This window comes from Coregonus clupeaformis, chromosome 2 (assembly GCF_020615455.1).
Source record: "Coregonus clupeaformis isolate EN_2021a chromosome 2, ASM2061545v1, whole genome shotgun sequence".
NCBI lineage: Eukaryota > Metazoa > Chordata > Actinopteri > Salmoniformes > Salmonidae > Coregonus > Coregonus clupeaformis.
In genome coordinates this window covers 26,743,954-26,764,105 of record NC_059193.1, presented here as the reverse complement: position 1 = coordinate 26,764,105, position 20,152 = coordinate 26,743,954, and the positions used below count along the sequence as shown (strand labels likewise).

Below are 20,152 nucleotides of genomic sequence, written 5' to 3'. Positions count from 1 at the left end.
GACCTCTCTCTGCCTTTCATATCGTCCCTGGCATTCAATTCATTAGTCAACCAACTCTTGGGCATAGGCCGGTTAGTGCCACCTAGTGGTATTTAGGTGAAAATACATATGACTACTGACATGACATGAACACTGTTAAATTAATAAACCTAAGCCTAATGTTTATGTCACTGGGGATAGCTAAGAGCATGCAGATCAAGAGGTGGAAATCCAGGGCCCAGATTTTCAATTTTTTTTATCCAGATCAAAATGATCATGTGGTGTTAGATTCTTCTCCTTTAGATTTTTGGATGCAGTTTTTAGAGAACTGAACCAAATCTCAACATATTACATATGCTACAACAAAGATACTTCCATATGATCCCATTACATTTGGGCTTAATATTGTATTTCTAAAGTGAAGGGGAAGACAATTGAATGGGGGTTTAGGATTAAGACAACACAGGATCATTTTAATCTGGATTAAATGTTTTGAAAAACAAGGCCATTGTGACCTGTTTTGAGAGGAATATGAACACATTTGTATTCTATTGTAAGCTTACCTATACTGAACAATAACATGTAAAGTGTTGGTCCTATGTTTCATGAGCTGAAATAAAAGATCACAGAAATGTTCCATACACACAAAAATAATATCTCTCAAATGTTGTGCACAAATGTATTTACATCCCTTTTAGTGAGCATTTCTCCTTTGCAAAGATAATCCATCCACCTGACAGGTATGGCATATCAAGAAGCTGATTAAACAGCATGAACATTACACAGGTGCACCTTGTGCTGTGGACAATAAAAGGCCACTCTAAAATGTACCGTTTTGTCACACAACAGTGCCACAGCAGTCTCATGTTTTGAGGGAGCGTGCAATTGGCATGCTGACTGCAGGAATGTCCACCAGAGCTGTTGCCAGATAATTTAATGTTAATTTCTCTACCATAAGCGGCCTCCGTCGTTGTAGAGAATTTAACGGTACGCCCAACTGGCCTCACAACCGCAGACCACGTGTAACCACAGCAGCCCAGGACCTCCACATCCGGCTTCTTCACCTGCGGAATGGTCTGAGACCAGCCACCTGACAAAACTGAGGTGTATTTATATCTGTAATAAAGCCCTTCAGTGGGGAAAAACTCATTCTGATTGACTGGGCCTGGCTCCGGCTCCCAATTGGGTGGCCGTGTAAAATTGGGTGGCTGTGACTCAGTAAAATCGTTGAAATTGTTGCATGTTTTTGTTTAGTATACATACGTTTATACCAAAGTGAGAAAATAGGTGAGGAATGGACCAAACAGGTCTCGACCAATGATTTATACTGTATATACACACAGTGCATTCGGAAAGTATTCAGACCCCTTTTTCCACATTGTTTCAGCCTTATTCTAAAATGGATTAAAATTATAATGTTCAATCTACACACAATACCCCATAATGACAAAGCGAAAACAGGTTTAGACATTTTTGCAAATGTATTAAAAATAAAACAGAAATACCTTAAAGTATTCAGACCCTTTGCAATGAGATTCGAAATTGAGCTCAGGTGCATCCTGTTTCCATTGATCATCCTTGAGATGTTTCTACAACTTGGGAGTCCACATGTGGTAAATTCAATTGATTGGACATTATTTGGAAAGGCACACACCTGTCTATACAAGGTCCCACAGTTGACAGTGCATGTCAGAGCAAAAACCAAGCCATGAGGTCGAAGGAATTGTCCGTAGAACGCCGAGACAGGATTGTGTCGAGGCACAGATCTGGGGAAGGGTACCAAAAAATATGTCTGCATTATTTAAGGTCCCCAAGAACACAGTGGCCTCCATAATTCTTAAATGGAAGAAGTTTGGAACCACCAAGACTCTTCCTAGAGCTGGCCGCCCAGCCAAATTGAGCAATCGGGGGACCTAAAGGACTCTGACCATGAAAGAAGATTCTCTGGTCTGACGAAACCAAGATCGAACTATTTGACCTGAATGCCAAGAGTCACGTCTGGAGGAAACCTGGCACCATCCCTACGGTGAAGCATGGTGGCAGCATCATTCTGTGGGTGTTTTTCAACAGCAGGACTAGGAGACTAGTCAAGATCGAGGGAAAGATGAACAGAGCAAAGTAAATTGAGATCCTTGATAAAAATCTGCTCCAGAGCGCTCAGGACCTCAGACTGGGGCAAAGGTTCACCTTCCAACAGGACGACATTAAGCACACAGCCAAGACAACGCAGGAGTGGCTTTGGGACAAGTCTCTGAATGTCCTTGAGTGGCCCAACCAGAGCCCGGATTGAACATCTCTGGAGAGACCTGAAAATAGATGTGCAGCGATGCTCCCCATCCAACCTGACAGAGCATGGGAGAAACCCTTCAAATACAGGTGCGCCAATCTTGTAGCGTCATACCCAAGAAGACTTGAGGGTGTAACGCTGCCAAAGGCACTTCAACAAAGTACTGAGTAAATGGTCTGAATACTTATGTAAATGTTTAAGAAATTCACTGAAATACCTAAAAACCTGTTTTTGCTATGTCATTTTAGAATAAGGCTGTAACGTAACAAATGTGGAAAAGGTCAAGGGGTCTGAATACTTTCCAAATGCACTGTAGACACCATTGTCTCGACCGCTAGTCACAGTTAAATGTGATAATCACAAACCATGGAATTTTCCAACAAGTTATGAATTTCCAAGAAATTACTATTTGCTTCACTTAGTGTACTTGCTTTACATTACCCATGTCTTACGGAAAGACAAACAAAATGGAGAAATTGGTTTAACTACATTTATTTTATTGCAAGTGAACAAAACAAAAATAAGGTACAGCTGAAAGTTGCCAGACACAGGAAGTATGAAAAAGAAACTGAGGTCTTAAAAGGAAAGAACAAAAACAACTTAAGCCAACTCCTCTTCACCCTCCTCCTCAAACTCTCCTTCCTCCTCTGCAGTGGCATCTTGGTACTGCTGGTACTCAGACACCAGATCATTCATGTTGCTCTCTGCCTCAGTGAACTCCATCTCATCCATGCCCTCTCCGGTGTACCAATGGAGGAAAGCCTTACGGCGGAACATAGCTGTGAACTGCTCAGAGATGCGCTTGAACAGCTCCTGGATGGCAGTGCTGTTGCCGATGAAGGTGGCAGCCATCTTGAGGCCACGGGGAGGAATGTCACAGACTGCAGTCTTGACGTTGTTGGGGATCCATTCAACGAAGTAGCTGCTGTTCTTGTTCTGTACGTTCAGCATCTGCTCGTCCACCTCTTTCATGGACATGCGCCCGCGGAAGACTGCGGCCACGGTGAGATAGCGGCCGTGGCGGGGATCGCAGGCCGCCATCATGTTCTTAGAGTCAAACATCTGCTGAGTGAGCTCTGGAACTGTCAGGGCTCTGTACTGCTGGCTGCCCCTGCTGGTGAGGGGGGCAAAGCCGGGCATGAAGAAGTGGAGACGGGGGAAAGGCACCATGTTGACTGCCAGTTTGCGCAGGTCTGCGTTGAGCTGGCCGGGGAAGCGGAGACAGGTGGTGACCCCGCTCATGGTGGCAGACACCAGGTGGTTGAGGTCTCCGTAGGTGGGCGTGGTGAGTTTGAGGGTACGGAAGCAGATGTCATAGAGTGCCTCGTTGTCGATGCAGTAGGTCTCGTCTGTGTTCTCTACCAGCTGGTGGACTGAGAGGGTAGCATTGTAGGGCTCCACCACAGTGTCTGACACTTTAGGGGAGGGCACCACACTGAAAGTGTTCATGATGCGGTCGGGATACTCTTCACGGATCTTGCTGATAAGCAGGGTGCCCATGCCAGAGCCAGTTCCACCTCCCAGGGAGTGGGTGAGCTGGAAGCCCTGCAGGCAGTCACAGCTCTCAGCCTCCTTCCTTACTACATCCAAGACAGAGTCAACCAGCTCTGCGCCCTCAGTGTAGTGGCCCTTGGCCCAGTTGTTACCAGCTCCACTCTGACCTGGAACGGACAAAAGTATGACGTCAATGTAAAGATAATGAGATGTTATGGAAAAACTGGGCCCTAGTGATGGATTGTGCAAACACTAAAGTCAGGGATGACAAAGCAAATTAAGTGACATGGAAACCCTTTGTTTTAAATAACCAATGCCAACAGTTTGTCTCTGGTGACTGTAGTCAGGTAATTAAGGTGTACTGTAGTAACATGCAACTAATCCAGGCACATAGACCACTTCCAAGTTGATTTATGGTCAAACTGCCAAGACAGTTTCTTACCGAAGACAAAGTTGTCAGGCCTGAAGATCTGACCAAATGGTCCAGATCTCACAGAGTCCATGGTCCCAGGCTCCAAGTCCACAAGTACTGCACGTGGCACATACTTTCCACCTGAAATGTCAACACAGAGTACTTAAAATAAATTACAATCCTTTCAAAACCCATTGTACCAGGCTTATTATGGTAACTAGGACATCAATGTTGTGTAGCTGGAGTAGGACAATTGCCAGATTTACCAGACCAACGTGGATCATGACGTCACACAACCTAACTCACCTGAAGCTTCATTGTAGTACACATTAATCCTTTCCAGCTGAAGATCACTGTCCCCATGGTAACTTCCAGTGGGGTCAATGCCATGCTCGTCACTTATCACCTCCCAGAACTAAAGACAAAGCAAGTATTGGAAGAAGTCTGAAAATTCACTAATGTAGTCAATTCAGTTACGGCTGCAATCGAATTAAATACAAATGAAAGCAAACAAGCCATTTTTGAATTTATAAAAAAAAAAAAAAAAAGTTTTTGCTTCCTTGCGCCAAGTGCTGAAAACAAAATGGAGTTTCCAAAGTTGGCACCATTTTAAAAATCGTCGAATTTTTGCCTTGTCCTTTATTGTTAAATGCTAAAATAAAACATGAAATAGTGCTCAATGTATTACAACATTGACAATAAATAAGCATATGTACACTAAAACATAAAACTAATATAGTTGCAGTGAGCGCGAGCCGGTTTTGGCGCACCCGGCTGAACAAGACAACCCGCCATATTACAACTGCGCGCGCTGATCCAACGCGGGGTGGCCAACACCCTTCAATTACACTCGTTGCATCGATCAGCTGAAGGTTTCCCCCGTTAAAAATAAGTTGACGCATCTTAAAAATCACTTAACTTGTTCGAACAAACGGGAAGGAAAATAATAATAGATCAAGAAGATGTGATATTTTCCGCCAAACAATAATTGATCTAACCGAGAACAAAGGGTCCGCATATTGTGTTCAATCCAAGAGATTAAATTGTAAATAGCCATTTTCTCGGCCACAATTTGAAAGACCATGAAATACAATATATCGAGGCATCGTGGTCGTAGATGTTTATTTTTATCATACTTCTAAACCTAATCAAAAGACATGGCTTTAAAAGCCTAAAGTGTACAAACCTTTGCGCCAATTTGATTACCGCACTGCCCAGCTTGTAAGTGAACAATCTCCCTCATTTTATTAGTAGAATAAAATCAGTCTACTTTCAAAGAGTTCCTTCTCTGAGCGACTACAATCGTCAATCTGTTGCGCACTGAGTAAATTTGTTAGGTCACGCTCCAAAATCGCTTCAATTTATAGCAATCCTATTGGTCCGTTTGGTCCCAGTACCCGCGTTGTTATCGACGTGATTGGTGGATTTCTGATCAGAAATGCTACGATATCACGTGTCGTAATAAAATGAATATTATAGGACCATAAAGAATGAAGTGAGAATAAAAGTACAGTAGCCTACACTAAAGCCGCCAGATTGTAAATGGCATTGGGTTTATGACATTATCGAAAGTCTAGCATGTCATCTCGACAGAATTCATTCGTTCAAGTTTTCAGCATTCAATGCCTTCAATCTGAATTTTTCCATCACGAAACATATCTCCATTAATAACATTAATAAGGGATAAATTATCAATAACCTTTGATTCGGTCAATCTTCGTGGAGGCGTAAGGCAGGGACCTAGCCTAGGTTATTTTATATGTTTGCCCTCTTGCTGAAGTCATTATATGCAATCTTCAAGACAGTCTTCTGATTTATAAGAGTTACAGGCTAAATCATTTTTCATTGTTCACTTTAAAAGGTTCCACATCAAATGTTATTTTTTACAGTCTGTAACATTAAACTAACCACTGTCAGGCTGAAATCTCAGACTACTTGAATAACACTATTCTTTGTATCATGAATTCCTCCCTTCCCTCTCCCTTGATTATGAGATACATACAGTATCTCACAAAAGTGAGTACACCCCTCACATTTTTGTAAATATTTGAGTATATCTTTTCATGTGACAACACTGAAGAAATGACACTTTGCTACAATGTAAAGAAGTAAGTGTACAGCTTGTATAACAGTGTAAATTTGCTGTCCCCTCAAAATAACACAACACAGCCATTAATGTCTAAACCGCTGGCAACAAAAGTGAGTACACCCCTAAGTGAAAATATCCAAATTGGGAACAATTAGCCATTTTCCCTCCCCGGTGTCATGTGACTCATTAGTGTTACAAGGTCTCAGGTGTGAATGGGGAGCAGGTGTGTTAAATTTGGTGTCATCGCTCTCACACTCCCTCATACCAGTCACTGGAAGTTCAACATGGCAAAGAACTCTCTGAGGATCTGAAAAAAATAATTGTTGCTCTACATAAAGATGGCCTGGGCTATAAGAAGATTGCCAAGACCCTGAAACTGAGCTGCAGCACGGTGGCCAAGACCATGCAGCGGTTTAACAAGACAGGTTCCACTCAGAACAGGCCTCGCCATGGTCGACCAAAGAAGTTGAGTGCACGTGCTCAGCGTCATATTCAGAGGTTGTCTTTGGGAAATAGACGTATGAGTGCTGTCATCATTGCTGCAGAGGTTGAAGGGGTGGTGGGGTCAGCCTTTCGTCCCAGAAGGAAGCCTCTTCTAAAGATGATGCTGTTGGGTTCTATTTTTCTCATAATTGGATCTGTATGTGATGAATAGCTTGGAAGGAATGCATTAATGAGGAGCATAGGTTTGAACTGTACTGATATGGATTGTTTCACATAGCAGGCTGTGATTCATGTGTGGAACGTTAGGAGAAGGACAGATAAGACTTGTATTTCTTACAGATACGAACACTGCCTCTTTGTTGTCTGTGAACCGTTGTCTGTGAACCGTCCTTGGATGTAGGAACGTACAGTCTTTTGGGTGCTGACTCCACAGGTTATTATGATAGCAACTTATGCCTGGGAACAGTGGAGCGCAGAGGGGTTGGGACCAACCCATGCGCCAACGGATTGGCTGAGTAAAGTCTAAACCACACTCAGTCCTTTACTCTGATTGGCCAACAGAAGAGGTGGGAACTATCTGTCAGAGTATTTGAGAAAGAACCTGTAAACAATGTTTTAGTTCTCTGAGTGCCCTGCGAGGTATTTCAGTGGACCCGTATATACGAACCTTCATACTTATCATACATACATTTTGCATATAATAAATTAAGCTTGGATTGAAGATCTCTTGATTCTTATTCCAATACCAGATTTGAATTACGCAATTTCTAACAATGCACAAGAAAGCCCGCAAACAGTTTGCTGAAGACAAGCAGACTAAGTACATGGATTACTGGAACCATGTCCTGTGGTCTGATGAGACCAAGATAAACTTATTTGGTTCAGATGGTGTCAAGCGTGTGTGGCGGCAACCAGGTGAGGAGTACAAAGACAAGTGTGTCTTGCCTACAGTCAAGCATGGTGGTGGGAGTGTCATGGTCTGGGGCTGCGTGAGTGCTGCCGGCACTGGGGAGCTACAGTTCATCGAGGGAACCATGAATGCCAACATGTACTGTGACATACTGAAGCAGAGCATGATCTGCTCCCTTCGGAGACTGGGCCGCAGGGCAGTATTCCAACATGATAACGACCCCAAACACACCTCCAAGACGACCACTGCCTTGCTAAAGAAGCTGAGGGTAAAGGTGATGGACTGGCCAAGCATGTCTCCAGACCTAAACCCTATTGAGCATCTGTGGGGCATCCTCAAACGGAAGGTGGAGGAGTGCAAGGTCTCTAACATCCACCAGCTCTGTGACGTCGTCATGGAGGTGTGGAAGAGGACTCCAGTGGCAACTTGTGAAGCTCTGGTGAACTCCATGCCCAAGAGGGTTAAGGCAGTGCTGGAAAATGATGGTGGCCACACAAAATATTGACACTTTGGGCCCAATTTGGACATTTTCACTTAGGGGTGTACTCACTTTGTTGCCAGCGGTTTACACATTAATGGCTGTGTTGTGTTATTTTGAGGGGACAGCACATTTACAATGTTATACAAGCTGTACACACTACCTTACATTGTAGCAAAGTGTCATTTCTTCAGTGTTGTCACATGAAAATATATACTAATATTTACAAAAATGTGAGCGGTGTACTCACTTTTGTGAGATACTGTACATACGACATGATACTGCCGCGGTGCCAGGCCCATAGCGGAGCAGATGACTATCGGTGATGTATTGTGTTAGTGGCCTACTTCACAAACAAGTGTAGGAGAGCGAGGGAGAACAGCTGAAGCGGGTCTCGACCCTATGATCCTGCTGTGCAGACGCTAATGATATACTCACTGCGCAACAAACCCTGGGCCACAGGGCAGAGGCAGTAGGACATTCATAGGCCACGCCTACACAAGCATAACTCATTTTCACAGTTGTGTTATTTCATCTGACTATTAAACATTTGTTGCCAACACTTTATTTGTAGATGTTCTACAGACTATCAGTAACATTTCAACTATTTACTAACTCTAACCTTAACCTAACCCTTATTCTAAACCTAACCCTAGCATGCAGTTGCTTATCAGAGTTTGTTATAGTTGGGTTTCTGACTTGACAATCCCCAACAGTTATACACATGTATTTACTCTGAAGTAGAATTTGATTTTATGACTTAATGCTGCTTAGCACTAATTGATTCATGCCAGGGTACATCCAAAGATGAATACTGGAATTGTGATTCTAGTCAAGACAATCTCTTGCATTTATAAATTATGAACTTTATTCACTTTAAAAAGTTCATACTGCAGAAACACATACTGTCGAATCCTAATTAACCTAAGAGCTGATGTGCCTTCTCTGAAAGCAGAGAAAGATGGCCTTTGTTTCATCATCCCCTCTGCCATCATGGTCACTGGGTCTTAATACAAATTGTTATCAAAATAATATTTTTGCAGGGAGAAACCAAAAAAGACATGCATGATTGCCATGCAAGCAAATAAAAAAATCCATTGAAGTCTTCAGAAGGTTTTCCTCCAGTACGTGTGGCTCAACAAAAACTATCCTCTGTTCTCCTCTCCATACACTCCTGTACAATTATTTGATTTTAACGCCTGTCATTCCTAACACGTTTCCCAGCGATCAGATCTTGTTCAGTGGTTGTCATCCTGCTCCAGTCCATGCTTCTCGATGTAGCGTCTAGAGGAAAGGAAGGCGGGAACAACTAACAGATGACAGGTGGACAACAACGACTGAGTGTAAAATGTAGGGTCAAATGTGTCAATTCTATGGGTGGTTGAAATTAAAATCAATCCAAGACTGAATTGCAGCGTTTGATCTCACCTTCTTGCGAACTCATACAAGGCCTCCTTCCTCTCTTGTAGGGACATGCGTCGGTCTACTGGTGATTTCCCAAAAGATTTGGCAGCAGGCTATGGGTCAAAATGAACAAAATCTGACTATACAGCAAGCTCCTGATAAATATAATAGCGTAGCAAGATGGTACCTCAATTACTTTGCGAGCAAGGTAATATACACTGAGTGTACAAAAACATTATGAACACCTTCCTAATATTGAGTTGCACCCCCTTTTGCCCTCCGAACAGCCTCAATTCATCATGGCATGGACTCTACAAGGTGTTGAAAGCATTCCACAGGGATGCTGGCCCATGTTGACTCCAATGCTTCCCACAGTTGTGTCAAGTTGGCTGGATGTCCTTTGGGTGGTGGACCATTCTTGATACACACGGGAAACTGTTGAGCGTGAAAAACCCAGCAGCGTTGCAGTTCTTGACACACTCAAACCGGTGCGCCTGGGACCTTCTACCATACCCCATTCAAATGCACTTAAATCTTTTGTCTTGCCCATTCACCCTCTGAATGGCACACATACACAATCCATGTCTCAATTGTCGAGGCTTAAAAATCCTTCTTTAACCCGTCTCCTCCCCTTCATCTACACAGATTGAAGTGGATTTAACAGTTGACATCAATAAGGGATCATAGCTTGCACCTGGATTCACCTGGTCAGTCTATGTCATGGAAAGAGCAGGTGTTCCTAATGTTTTGTACACTCAGTGTAGACTACAGACATCATTTAGATGATTGGCAAACCTTAATGGTGGGAGCGGGTGCAGCAGAAAAGGAGAGGGACCTCCAGGATGGGCCTGGTGCAGACGTGGCTCCGCCTGGGGCCACCAATGGGAACTCCTCAGTGCTCTCCAGCAGGTTAGTGATAGTGGTGTCCACGCAGTTGGTTTGCACTGCAAAAAGGGTAAGGGAAAAGGTTTGGGAAACGCTGCATGCTACTGTGCCTTTTTCTCTGCCAATGCAAACTCCATTGGTAACACTTGACTTGACACCCACGGTCATAACCATGTCATAATATGGTTATAACACTTTCATGACCCATATATTTACACCTGCTGTGACATATATTGCACTATTTTATGGCTGGTTATGACACCTACATAAGAGTGTTTAAACCCACATTTTGTCAAATTAGTTTTTTCCCTGCCAAGAAGTTTCCTTTCGTTTGAAAGTTTGTTCCTTAAATCCTTTGTTGTAATTAACTCTTTACTGTCATGTTTTTTCATCAGATTTTAAATAACTTGTAGAAAATACACTTTATGACACTGTCAATAAGCATTATGACCATCATAATCATATAAGCCAGATAGTCCTATCACGTACAGGCCTTTATATCAGTCATCAGTCAAAAAGAGGGTGTCTCGCTCCTGAAATCTGCTCCTGTATTCATCCCAGTGTCAAGTCAAGTGTTACCACTCCATTTCAATGAAATGCACATGCGAATATAGGACTTGAATTGGTGCACTGCTCGTCACCATTCCAAATTCTCTGTCACTGCACTGGAAACGCAAAGCGAAAATGAAGGGTTGGCGTACCAAGGTCTCTGGTGATGATGCTGAGGGGGATGTCAGGCAGAACCTCCTTCACCTGCTGGGCCATCCTGCTGATCCTTAGCTCCTCCACCCCAGAGCTGCGGACCACGAAGCCCAGAGAACGTGGTCTGGCACCAAGATCTGGATACAGACAGTAGTAAATACAAACCATTACTGATGGTCCCAACCACCCTCCAAGTGAGCATAACTTGCACCAAGACCATGCTGTAGGAGTGGCTTTGTCAGGGAAGGTTTCTCCAGGGCTCTCTTACTTGAGGTTGTGGTGCGCGGTGCAATGTGCCGTTTCCTTTTCACATGCTCGGCTTTGTCTGCTTTGGTAATCTGTGTCGAGACCACGCCGAGCTCAGTGGCTAGGAGCTGAAAATGGACAGCACAAAGACCAATCAGAGGACAATAGAATAACCACTTGCTTTAGTGTTCCATATCACTGTGAATTTTCTAATATCACAAGCTCAGATCCTGGAATTGGGTTCTTTAGGGCAGTCAATGTGATAACTTGCAATATGCACTATCCTTCAATAAGATGCATACCGGTACTGGTTTTGTTTGATACAATGTGTGCAGTAGGGAACAGAAGGCGTTGCAGAACAAGTGTGTAAAAATTAGAATGAGACCAAAGGTTTTATACCTCTTGGATTTTGTTGGCAAAATCTTGAAGGGACTCTTCATCTTGTCTTGACACAGGGGGGAGCCATCTGTGAAAGTCAAACGAAACAGGGTCTCTACAAGCTTTGTGAGCAGTAATAGTAAACTTAAACTTGCCCCTTTATGTAAACTTCTGCCTCTAATCAAGCTGGTTGAAAAGTTATGACTATAACACACAGTCGCTAGTGAAAGTCTACACACCGCTTGCATAGTCTTCACATTTTGCTGCCTTAAAATGAAATAAAAAAGGGATTCAATTGGATTTCTTTCAGGCCTCCTGTAGCTCAGTTGGTAGAGCGCTTGCAACACCAGGGTTGTGGGTTCAATTCCCACAGGGGGCCAGTATGAAAAATGTATGCACTCACTAACTGTAAGTCGCTCTGGATAAGAGCGTCTGCTAAATGACTAAAATGTAAAAATGTTTCCTATCGATCTACACAACCCACATTTTCAAAGTGAAAGAAAAATTCTAGAAAATGTTCCTAATTGATTAAAAAATTAAATGTATTGATTGCGTTCATCTTCACCCGCCCCAGAGTTAATACTTGGTGAAAGCACCTTTGGCAGCCATTACAGCTGTGAATAATTTTAACTTTCAAGCAGATTTAAGTCAGGACTGAGACTGGACCATCCAGGAACACTGAACACATATTGGTCTATCCCAGGGTTTAGTTTTCAGAAGACTATGGCAGGGTTTCCTTTAACTTTTTATTTGGACTTTGCTCCTTTCATATTTATTTTGATCCTGACAAACTCCCCAGTCCCTGCCAGTGACAAGTATACCCATAACATGATGCTGCCAATACTTTAAAATACAGAAGATTGCATTCACGCCACATTACTGGCCTGTTAAAAAAATCCACTCCAAATCATCCATTCTGTTTGCAACACGGCCGTTAAGTAATACTGCAAGATAACACGGGAAATACATTTAGGGACTGGGGAGTTTGTCAGGATCAAAATAAATATTAAAGGAGCATACCCAGGAGCAAAGCAGAGTTTTATTTTTCAGTGGGACAATTACACAAATGTTAACGCCAAAGACACACCAGAATGGCTTTCCAAGAGGTGTTGAGTGTTCCTGAGTGGTCTAGTCTCAGTCCGGACTTAAATGTGCTTGCAAATCAGAGGTTTGAAAATTGCTGTCCATCAATGATTCCCAACCAAACTGAGCTTGAGGCATTTTGACTAAAGTATTCATACCCCTTGACTTATTCCACATTTTGTTGTGTTACAGCCTGAATTCAAAATGGATACATTTAATTTTTCAACCATCTACACACAATACCCCATAATGACAGTGAAAACATATATTTTTAGAAATGTTTGCAAATGTATTGAAAATTAAATACAGAAATATCTCTACATAGGTATTCACACCTCTCAGTCAATACATGTTAGAATCACCTTTGGCAGCGATAACAGCTGAGAGTCTTTCTGGGTAAGTCTACGAGCTTTGCACACCTGGATTGTATAATATTTGCACGTTATTAATTTTGAAATTCTTCACGCTCTGTCAAATTGGTTATTGATCATTGCTAGACAACCATTGTCAGGTCATGCCATAGCTTCTCAAGTAGATTTAAGTCAAAACTGTAACTCGGCCACTCAGGAACAGTCACCGTCTTCTTGGTAAGCAACTCCAGTGTAGATTTGGCCTTGTGTTTTAGGTTATTGTCCTGCTGAAAGGTGAATTAATCTCCCAGTGTCTGGTGGAAAGCAGACTGAAGTAGGTTTTCGTTTAGGATTTAGCCTGTGCTTAGCTCCATTCCGTTTCTTTTTTATCCTGGAAAAACTCCCCAGTCCTTAACGATTACAAGCATACCCATAATCTGATGCATCTACCACTCTGCTTAAATATGGAGAGTGGTACTCAGTAATACTTTATTAGATTTGCCCCAAACATAACACTTTGAATTCGGGAAAAAAAGTTAATTGCTTTGCCACATTTTTCCCCAATGTTACTTTAGTGCCTTGTTGCAAACAGGATGCATGTTTTTGAATATTTTTATTCTGTACAGGCTTACTTCTTTTCACTCTGTCAATTAGGTTAGTATTGTGGAGTAACTACAATGTTGTTGATGCATCCTCAGTTCTCCTATCAAAGCCATTAAACTGTGTAACTGTTTTAAAGTCACCATCGGCCTCCCTGAGGGGTTTCCTTCCTTTCCGGCAACTGAGTTAGGAAGGACACCTGTTTCTTTGTAGTGACTGAGTGTATTGATACACCATCCAAAGTATAATTAATAACTTCCCCATGCTCAAAGGGATATTCAATGTGTGCTTTTTTGTTTACCCATCTACCAATAGGTGCTCTTCTTTGCGAGGCAGTGGAAAACCTCCCTGGTCTTTGTGGTTGAATCTGTGTTTGAAATTCACCGCTCGTCTGAGGGACCTTACAGATAATTGTATGTGTGGGGTACAGAGATGAGGTAGTCATTCAAAAACACAACAAAATGTGGAAAAAAAGTCAAGAGCTGTGAATACTTTCTGAAGGCACTGTATGTTGCCCTAAGGGTTGTGCAAAGTTGGTAGAATCTTATTGAAAATGATTCACAGCTGTAATGGCTGCCAAAGGTGCTTCCACCTAGTATTAACTCTGGGGTGTGAAGACCTAACCAATCTTTTTGTATTATTAATTTGGAAAATGTTATATTTTATTTAACTTTGAAAATGTGGAGTAGGTTGTTTAGATCTGTAGGAAATAAATCCAATGTAATACCTTAAGATTTAATTTTAAGACAGCAAAATGTGAAGTGTGTAGACTTTCACTAGGCACTGTACTGCTGATCCTGACAAAACATTAACTCTGAAATGGCAAGAGAGTCACATATCTAGCACAAACCATTGCTTATTCTAGGGGAATTTTCCAATGAGTAATGGAGTGGACTTTAAGGACAAACAAAAGTTGTCAGTTATCAATTCTATCCTATTACAAGGTCAAACCAGAGCCCTGACAATGACAAGTAGTAAGATACAGTAATTATTTAGTACCTTACATGGTACTCTGTACACGGGACGAAAAAGGTCCACAACAGTTCTGTCAACCAAAAGGAGTCTGGGGTGCTCTGGTGAAAGAGGAACAAACTACATTAGTGCTTTCATTACAGGAAATCCTCTGCATGTGTCTGACAGAAATATGTTCAGACTGATAGTGACAAATCAACAACACAAAATCATATTAGGTCTACCAGTGGTGTGCAAAACCATTTTACAAGTACTGGACGAACTCTGCAACTTTTTAAAGCCCAACTCTTTAAACAAAAACTTTCACCAAATGTATATTGTTAAATATGCCACATTGCTTTTAAAATATGACAAAGAGGCAGTTTAGTTTTGATAGTATTACCAGAGCTAGAAATGGTCTCTTCACTTGCAAGGCCACAGGCTGAATGGAGTCAGTCAAAGAGAAAGGCCAGGAGCTGAGGGAGAGAAAACATGTTCATTTGCTCAGTAGCTCTTAGCATCAGTAATACACGGGCAGTACAGGGGCAACTTATAGCAGTGTTGGCATTCTGCTCAGGACAGATTCTCCTCTAATCACCTGCTAATAAATCACTAACCATTTAAGTTGCTAATAGCAATAGTTCTCTGTCCTACTGGTGACTGGGGAAAACTAGAAAATGTATTTGTGTCGGCGAGAGTGGGGTAAGTAAAGAGTATTTTTTCTAACAAAGACATGTACATATATTTCAGGATGTTGTATCCCTGGAAATAATCAGAATTCATGTAAACATAACAGTTTTGAAAAAATAGCTTATCCAAAAAAGGTTCTCGTCACAACTTACCCCGGGTATGGGGTAAGCTGAGCATAGGGTCAGGGTATGTTGAGCCGCCTTGGGGTAAGTGGGTGGTGGTACTGGTAGGTCAAAGTTTAATTTATGGAATGGGGGTGTGGTGTATTGTATATCTTTAATGTATGCCTACATTCAGATATAGAGCTCTCTGTTCAATATCACTTACCCTTCCATTTCTTGACCAGTTGTCTGGGACAGGGATGTTGCTTCGATGTGCCAATTCGTAGGCAAGATCTCTGCATTTGACGTTACTAAGCCCATGAAACTGTTCCGCAAGATTCTTGATATTTTTAGCAAGCTCAGACTCCATGTCATCAGATAAGACCTTGTGTGCCTCTGCTACTCTATCATAGCCTCTCTTTCACACAGGTACATGTTAGTTCTTTTTTGACAATGTATCTCTTCTGTGTCATTCAGTCTATTTGTTCATCCCTTGCTGCTGCTTGAATGGACTTCTTCCCTTCTCTCACTTCCTTGGCTGCTCTCTCAAGAACCTCAAGGGGCGCTAGACTCCTGCTTGTTTTACATTTGTATACATGATGATGTCTGCTCTGTAACAATAAAAATACAATATCTTGAGTTCATATGCATGACACATTGCAAAAAATATTATGCATATAACTGACAAATTGTAATCATACGTTTTATGGGGTAAGGTAGCCATAGGTTCAACTTACCCCAAAGCAAACATTTTGACTATATTAGCCCACACAGGTACAAGGATGTATTTTCATGCTAGGTTTAGGACCTCATATTGTAGCTTATAGAGACCCTAGCCCTTGATAATGACTCTCAGTTCCATTACATTACACAAGAGTCATTAGACGAAGGCGTCTTCTGTACGGGAAGTTTTGTTAAGAGCCCCGGTGCTCGGTCTGAACATTAACACGCATCGCTTGCAGTACGGTTTTGGAAGCATAACGACCTTATCTTTCATATCAGCAAGAACTTTTTTTCTAAAAACAAAAAGGTTCAATTGATATACACCTTTATAGGGTTAATGTTTCCGCACGGCCATATCTCCATGTTACAGGCTTGTTTATGGAAAACAGAGGCGACCACCTGTGCTAATTAGCTATCTCGCCTGCTCTGAACACCTGTGTGTCAGCATAACTTGGGAAGTGTAGCGGAAGTGTAGTTGTGTCTGATGGAGGAACCCATAGCTGTATGGATCTGTGGAAAGCTGCTACAGTAAGTGTATCTTTTTTTTTTGAAGGATTCTTCCTCGCTGATGAAAGATAAGGGCCATATGTTTCGAAAGCCGTATCGCAAGCGATGATTATTTACGTTTCTAAACGTTAAAACACAGCGTCGGGATTGTAGTTCACATGAGCCAGTCGTGGGCGAAGCTACCTGCTGAGAACTGTAGGGAGAAGGCATAATGCTAGTTTGAGCACTAGTAGAGACCCCAACTGATGAATAAATTCATCTTAAAACGATCTACTTTGGTTTAGATTAGGGATGCACATTTCTGTCAATTTTGCTGCCGACTATCCGACCCTCATTAACCGGTCAATTAACAGCAAAAAAAAATCCTAAACAGTCAAATTACATGACCAACAGAAAATATTATGTATGCATACAAGGAACAAACATTTTTCATTAAGAGCGCACCTAATGCGAGCGTTTCCATATGTGACAGAGACTAAAATCTTCGCTACAAATTTAGAAAGAAGGGGAATCTAATAGCAACAACTAGGATGGGTTGCTAATATGACTAGGATTGTTCCTTTGGCGAATGAAGGAAAGTTGATATGAAAACCAACAGAACAGGAGAGAAATGTTGGTTAATGGCATGAGGAAGTCTTTATTAAATAATTGCTTCCACGTTTCTATGGTTGGATTTTCACTAGGCTAATTTGAAGCAAGGTAAGACATACCTCATTATTTACAGTAAAGTAAAACGTTCAGGTTTTAAACAATTATACTGCCTCAAGCTCACATTGCAAAGTGGTGGCTGACGCGCTGATAGTCTGCCTACCGTTTACTATAGCCTTTGCACTCGAATGTCAAATGGGAGACTTGCTTTAATTACGAGTTGAGATTGAGAAATAAAAATAGCTCTTTAAATCGTGACCATCAAAACAGTTAACACGCGATTGCATTTAGAAAAGTTATTTGTTGCGCAATGACTGGGCTTCCAAAATATTTAATTCCACTAAATAATGCAAATTAACATATAGACCGATAAGCATGACAGGTCAAATGTATTTTCGGCAGCTAACCAATTAACGCAGCGTTTCCCAAACTCAATCCTCGGGATCCAATGGGGTGCATGTTTAGTTTTTTGCGCTAACAATACACAGCTGATTCACATTATCAAAGCTTGATGATTAGTTGATTATTTTAATCAGCTGTGTAGTGCTAGGGCAAAAAACTAAACGTGCAGCCATTGGTGTCCAGAGGACAGAGTTCGGGAAACCTTGAATTAACGGTTAACATCAATCGTTTAAACACAAGCATCATGAAACCTATAACACAAATTCATTTGACTTTGTGAAAATCTGTTTTTTGGACCTAGCTTGCTTACCACTTTTTCCATGTGGTTTCTTCCTTCACAGACTCCATGAAATGATGACCTCTTCCTAAATATTTGGTAACATGATTAATTTTGTGTATGTTTCCTAGAAACAAAGGGTTGCTCAACTAACCCTTTGGCTCAACTTACCCCACTCTCCCCTGTACAAAGAGGGCAGATATAATCAAATACAAAAAATCAGTTGTCTCATGCACAGGATAAACCCCATGGAAAGCACTGATCTGCAGCTCTGTGGGGCAGTGATACTCTTGGTTTGAAGAAACCAACTTCAAAACCAAAGAGAGCGACAGACAGAACCCAATACGCTCGAGGACAGGAATACTGCAGTGTGTTATGGCTCACCTGAACTTGAGCAGGCCAGCGCGCCCATTGGTTGTGTCCTCCTCGGGGAAGAGGAGCAGGGGCAGAGTTCCTGGAGAGGAGCAGTATCTCCTGAGGGACTCCTCCATCTCATCCTGACCCGATATGGCACCCAGCTCCATGAAGCCTCTGGCCCAACACACGAAGCCCGCAGAGTCCTCCAGCATGGGCTGAGTAGAGGAGCAGACAGGTCACATGACATGGTCAAAATAAATACACACTGGCTGGTGGCCTACGGTTGAGTCAACCCAGCTGCATCTCTAGACAAAGATCTTTGTTCAGTTGGGCAAGCACAACTCCAGGAGCTCAAAGTGCAACACAATGAAAAGCTTCACTTCATCAACAAAAATACTCACTGTATTGCAAGAGGTCAGAAGATTGACAATGTTGTGGTCAAACTGGGTCACGTGATTGCAAATGTACAGTTTTGTGCTTTTGTCTCTTAAACGTGGGCTGTTCTGTCTCACGTGCATACCAAGGACTGAGGACATCACTCTCACAATGAATCTGGAACAGGAAGAAAGCTTTTAGTTAGATTCAGTAAGCACGAAACAGGAGAATATGTTTTGAAAACGTTGAGATACTACATGAACTCATTTTCCAAATGTTTTGCAATACTGAACACAGCCCCTTAATCTGCCAAGACTTCCCACAATTGGCTCCTCCAAATTTGCACTTTTCTTTGGTTGAGGCATACCCATATTGGGAGAAGCCAATTGTTGCAGTCTTGTCAGATTTTAGTTTTATTATAAGCAGGAAGTCAGCCCATGGTGTATGATGACGTGATATTGCTGAGTCAACCTTCAACAGCTAGTCAATAATGCAAAACTACCCTTACCTTCTAACAAGACTGTCTGGGAGTGCACAGCTCACCAAAAACACATGTGCACCTACGAAGATTCGTAGTAACATCAAACACAGGCCAACTGGAGAGTAAAGCAATACCAGCAACAGGACCAGTCCATCGTTTGGCAACCTGTTTAAGACACAGATTTTCAGTTCAATGTGAATCACACTGTGCTCATGGTCAGGAATAATAATTCAGAGTCCAACGGGACAGATTATAAAATTAGCAAGATTATAAACCAGCTAACGTTAGTTGGCTAAACGTATTAAGAATAACAGCTGCATCATGTTGCTTTGCTGGTTACTAGGTAGCAAACGAATGTTACTTACGGCTACTAATCAAGCTACCAGCTAACTAGTTCGTTGGCTAACGTCGTTAATAACAGTCAATATTGATATATGTTGGGCTAATTTGCTACGTAACAAGCTAAATGAACGGCAAGAAGACTGTGACCTAGCTAGCTAGTAACCAGAGCCGATTATGAGCAGCCAATACTATGTGAAATCTTTGTTATGGGAGGACTGATAAGCTAATTTAGCTAGCTGCTAGTTAGCTAACGTAGATACTTGTCTTGACAACAACACATCTTGTTCTTACCGCTGGAAGTCAAACATCTGTTCTATTCCTCGAGTTTCCATTATTTCGCCTAATCTATCGGTTGAGTAAATTATTAACACGGGTTACTTTCCTGCATACTAGCTAGCTAATCAACAGTATACAGTAATTCCAAACGGTAAAACTGGCAACAGCCCGTTAGCTCATGTTGTAGCTGGCTACCGTGTCCAGCTAGTCTACCTCGGACGCCATGTTGAACACTAGAAAGAGCAGAAGAGTGACGTTTTCCGACTACTTCCGGTTCCACC

General features: G+C 42.0%; 2 protein-coding genes across 3 annotated transcripts; both read right to left on the bottom strand.

The window, feature by feature from the left end:
- Window positions 1–2,742: 2,742 nt before the first annotated feature.
- LOC121532425 (tubulin beta-4B chain-like) lies at window positions 2,743–5,510 on the bottom strand. Its single transcript, XM_041838308.2, has 4 exons — window positions 5,359–5,510; window positions 4,479–4,587; window positions 4,203–4,313; window positions 2,743–3,927 (listed from the first exon to the last, which is right to left on the bottom strand). Exons 1-4 carry the CDS (start codon window positions 5,413–5,415, stop codon window positions 2,867–2,869), a joined length of 1,338 nt encoding a protein of 445 aa, XP_041694242.1. The 5' UTR covers window positions 5,416–5,510; the 3' UTR covers window positions 2,743–2,866.
- A 3,428-nt stretch (window positions 5,511–8,938) lies between these two features.
- On the bottom strand, window positions 8,939–20,130 carry LOC121532383 (lipid droplet-regulating VLDL assembly factor AUP1). 2 transcript variants are annotated; one of them, XM_041838305.1, is made up of 13 exons: window positions 19,887–20,130; window positions 19,281–19,418; window positions 18,799–18,949; window positions 18,425–18,612; window positions 15,710–15,808; window positions 15,096–15,168; window positions 14,741–14,814; window positions 11,730–11,796; window positions 11,353–11,458; window positions 11,084–11,221; window positions 10,293–10,441; window positions 9,522–9,610; window positions 8,939–9,377 (listed from the first exon to the last, which is right to left on the bottom strand). In XM_041838305.1, exons 1-13 carry the CDS (start codon window positions 19,925–19,927, stop codon window positions 9,332–9,334), a joined length of 1,359 nt encoding a protein of 452 aa, XP_041694239.1. In that variant the 5' UTR covers window positions 19,928–20,130; the 3' UTR covers window positions 8,939–9,331. The 2 variants fall into 2 exon arrangements, with proteins under 2 accessions (XP_041694239.1, XP_041694240.1); XM_041838306.1 differs by lacking the exon at window positions 15,710–15,808.
- Window positions 20,131–20,152: the final 22 nt, after the last annotated feature.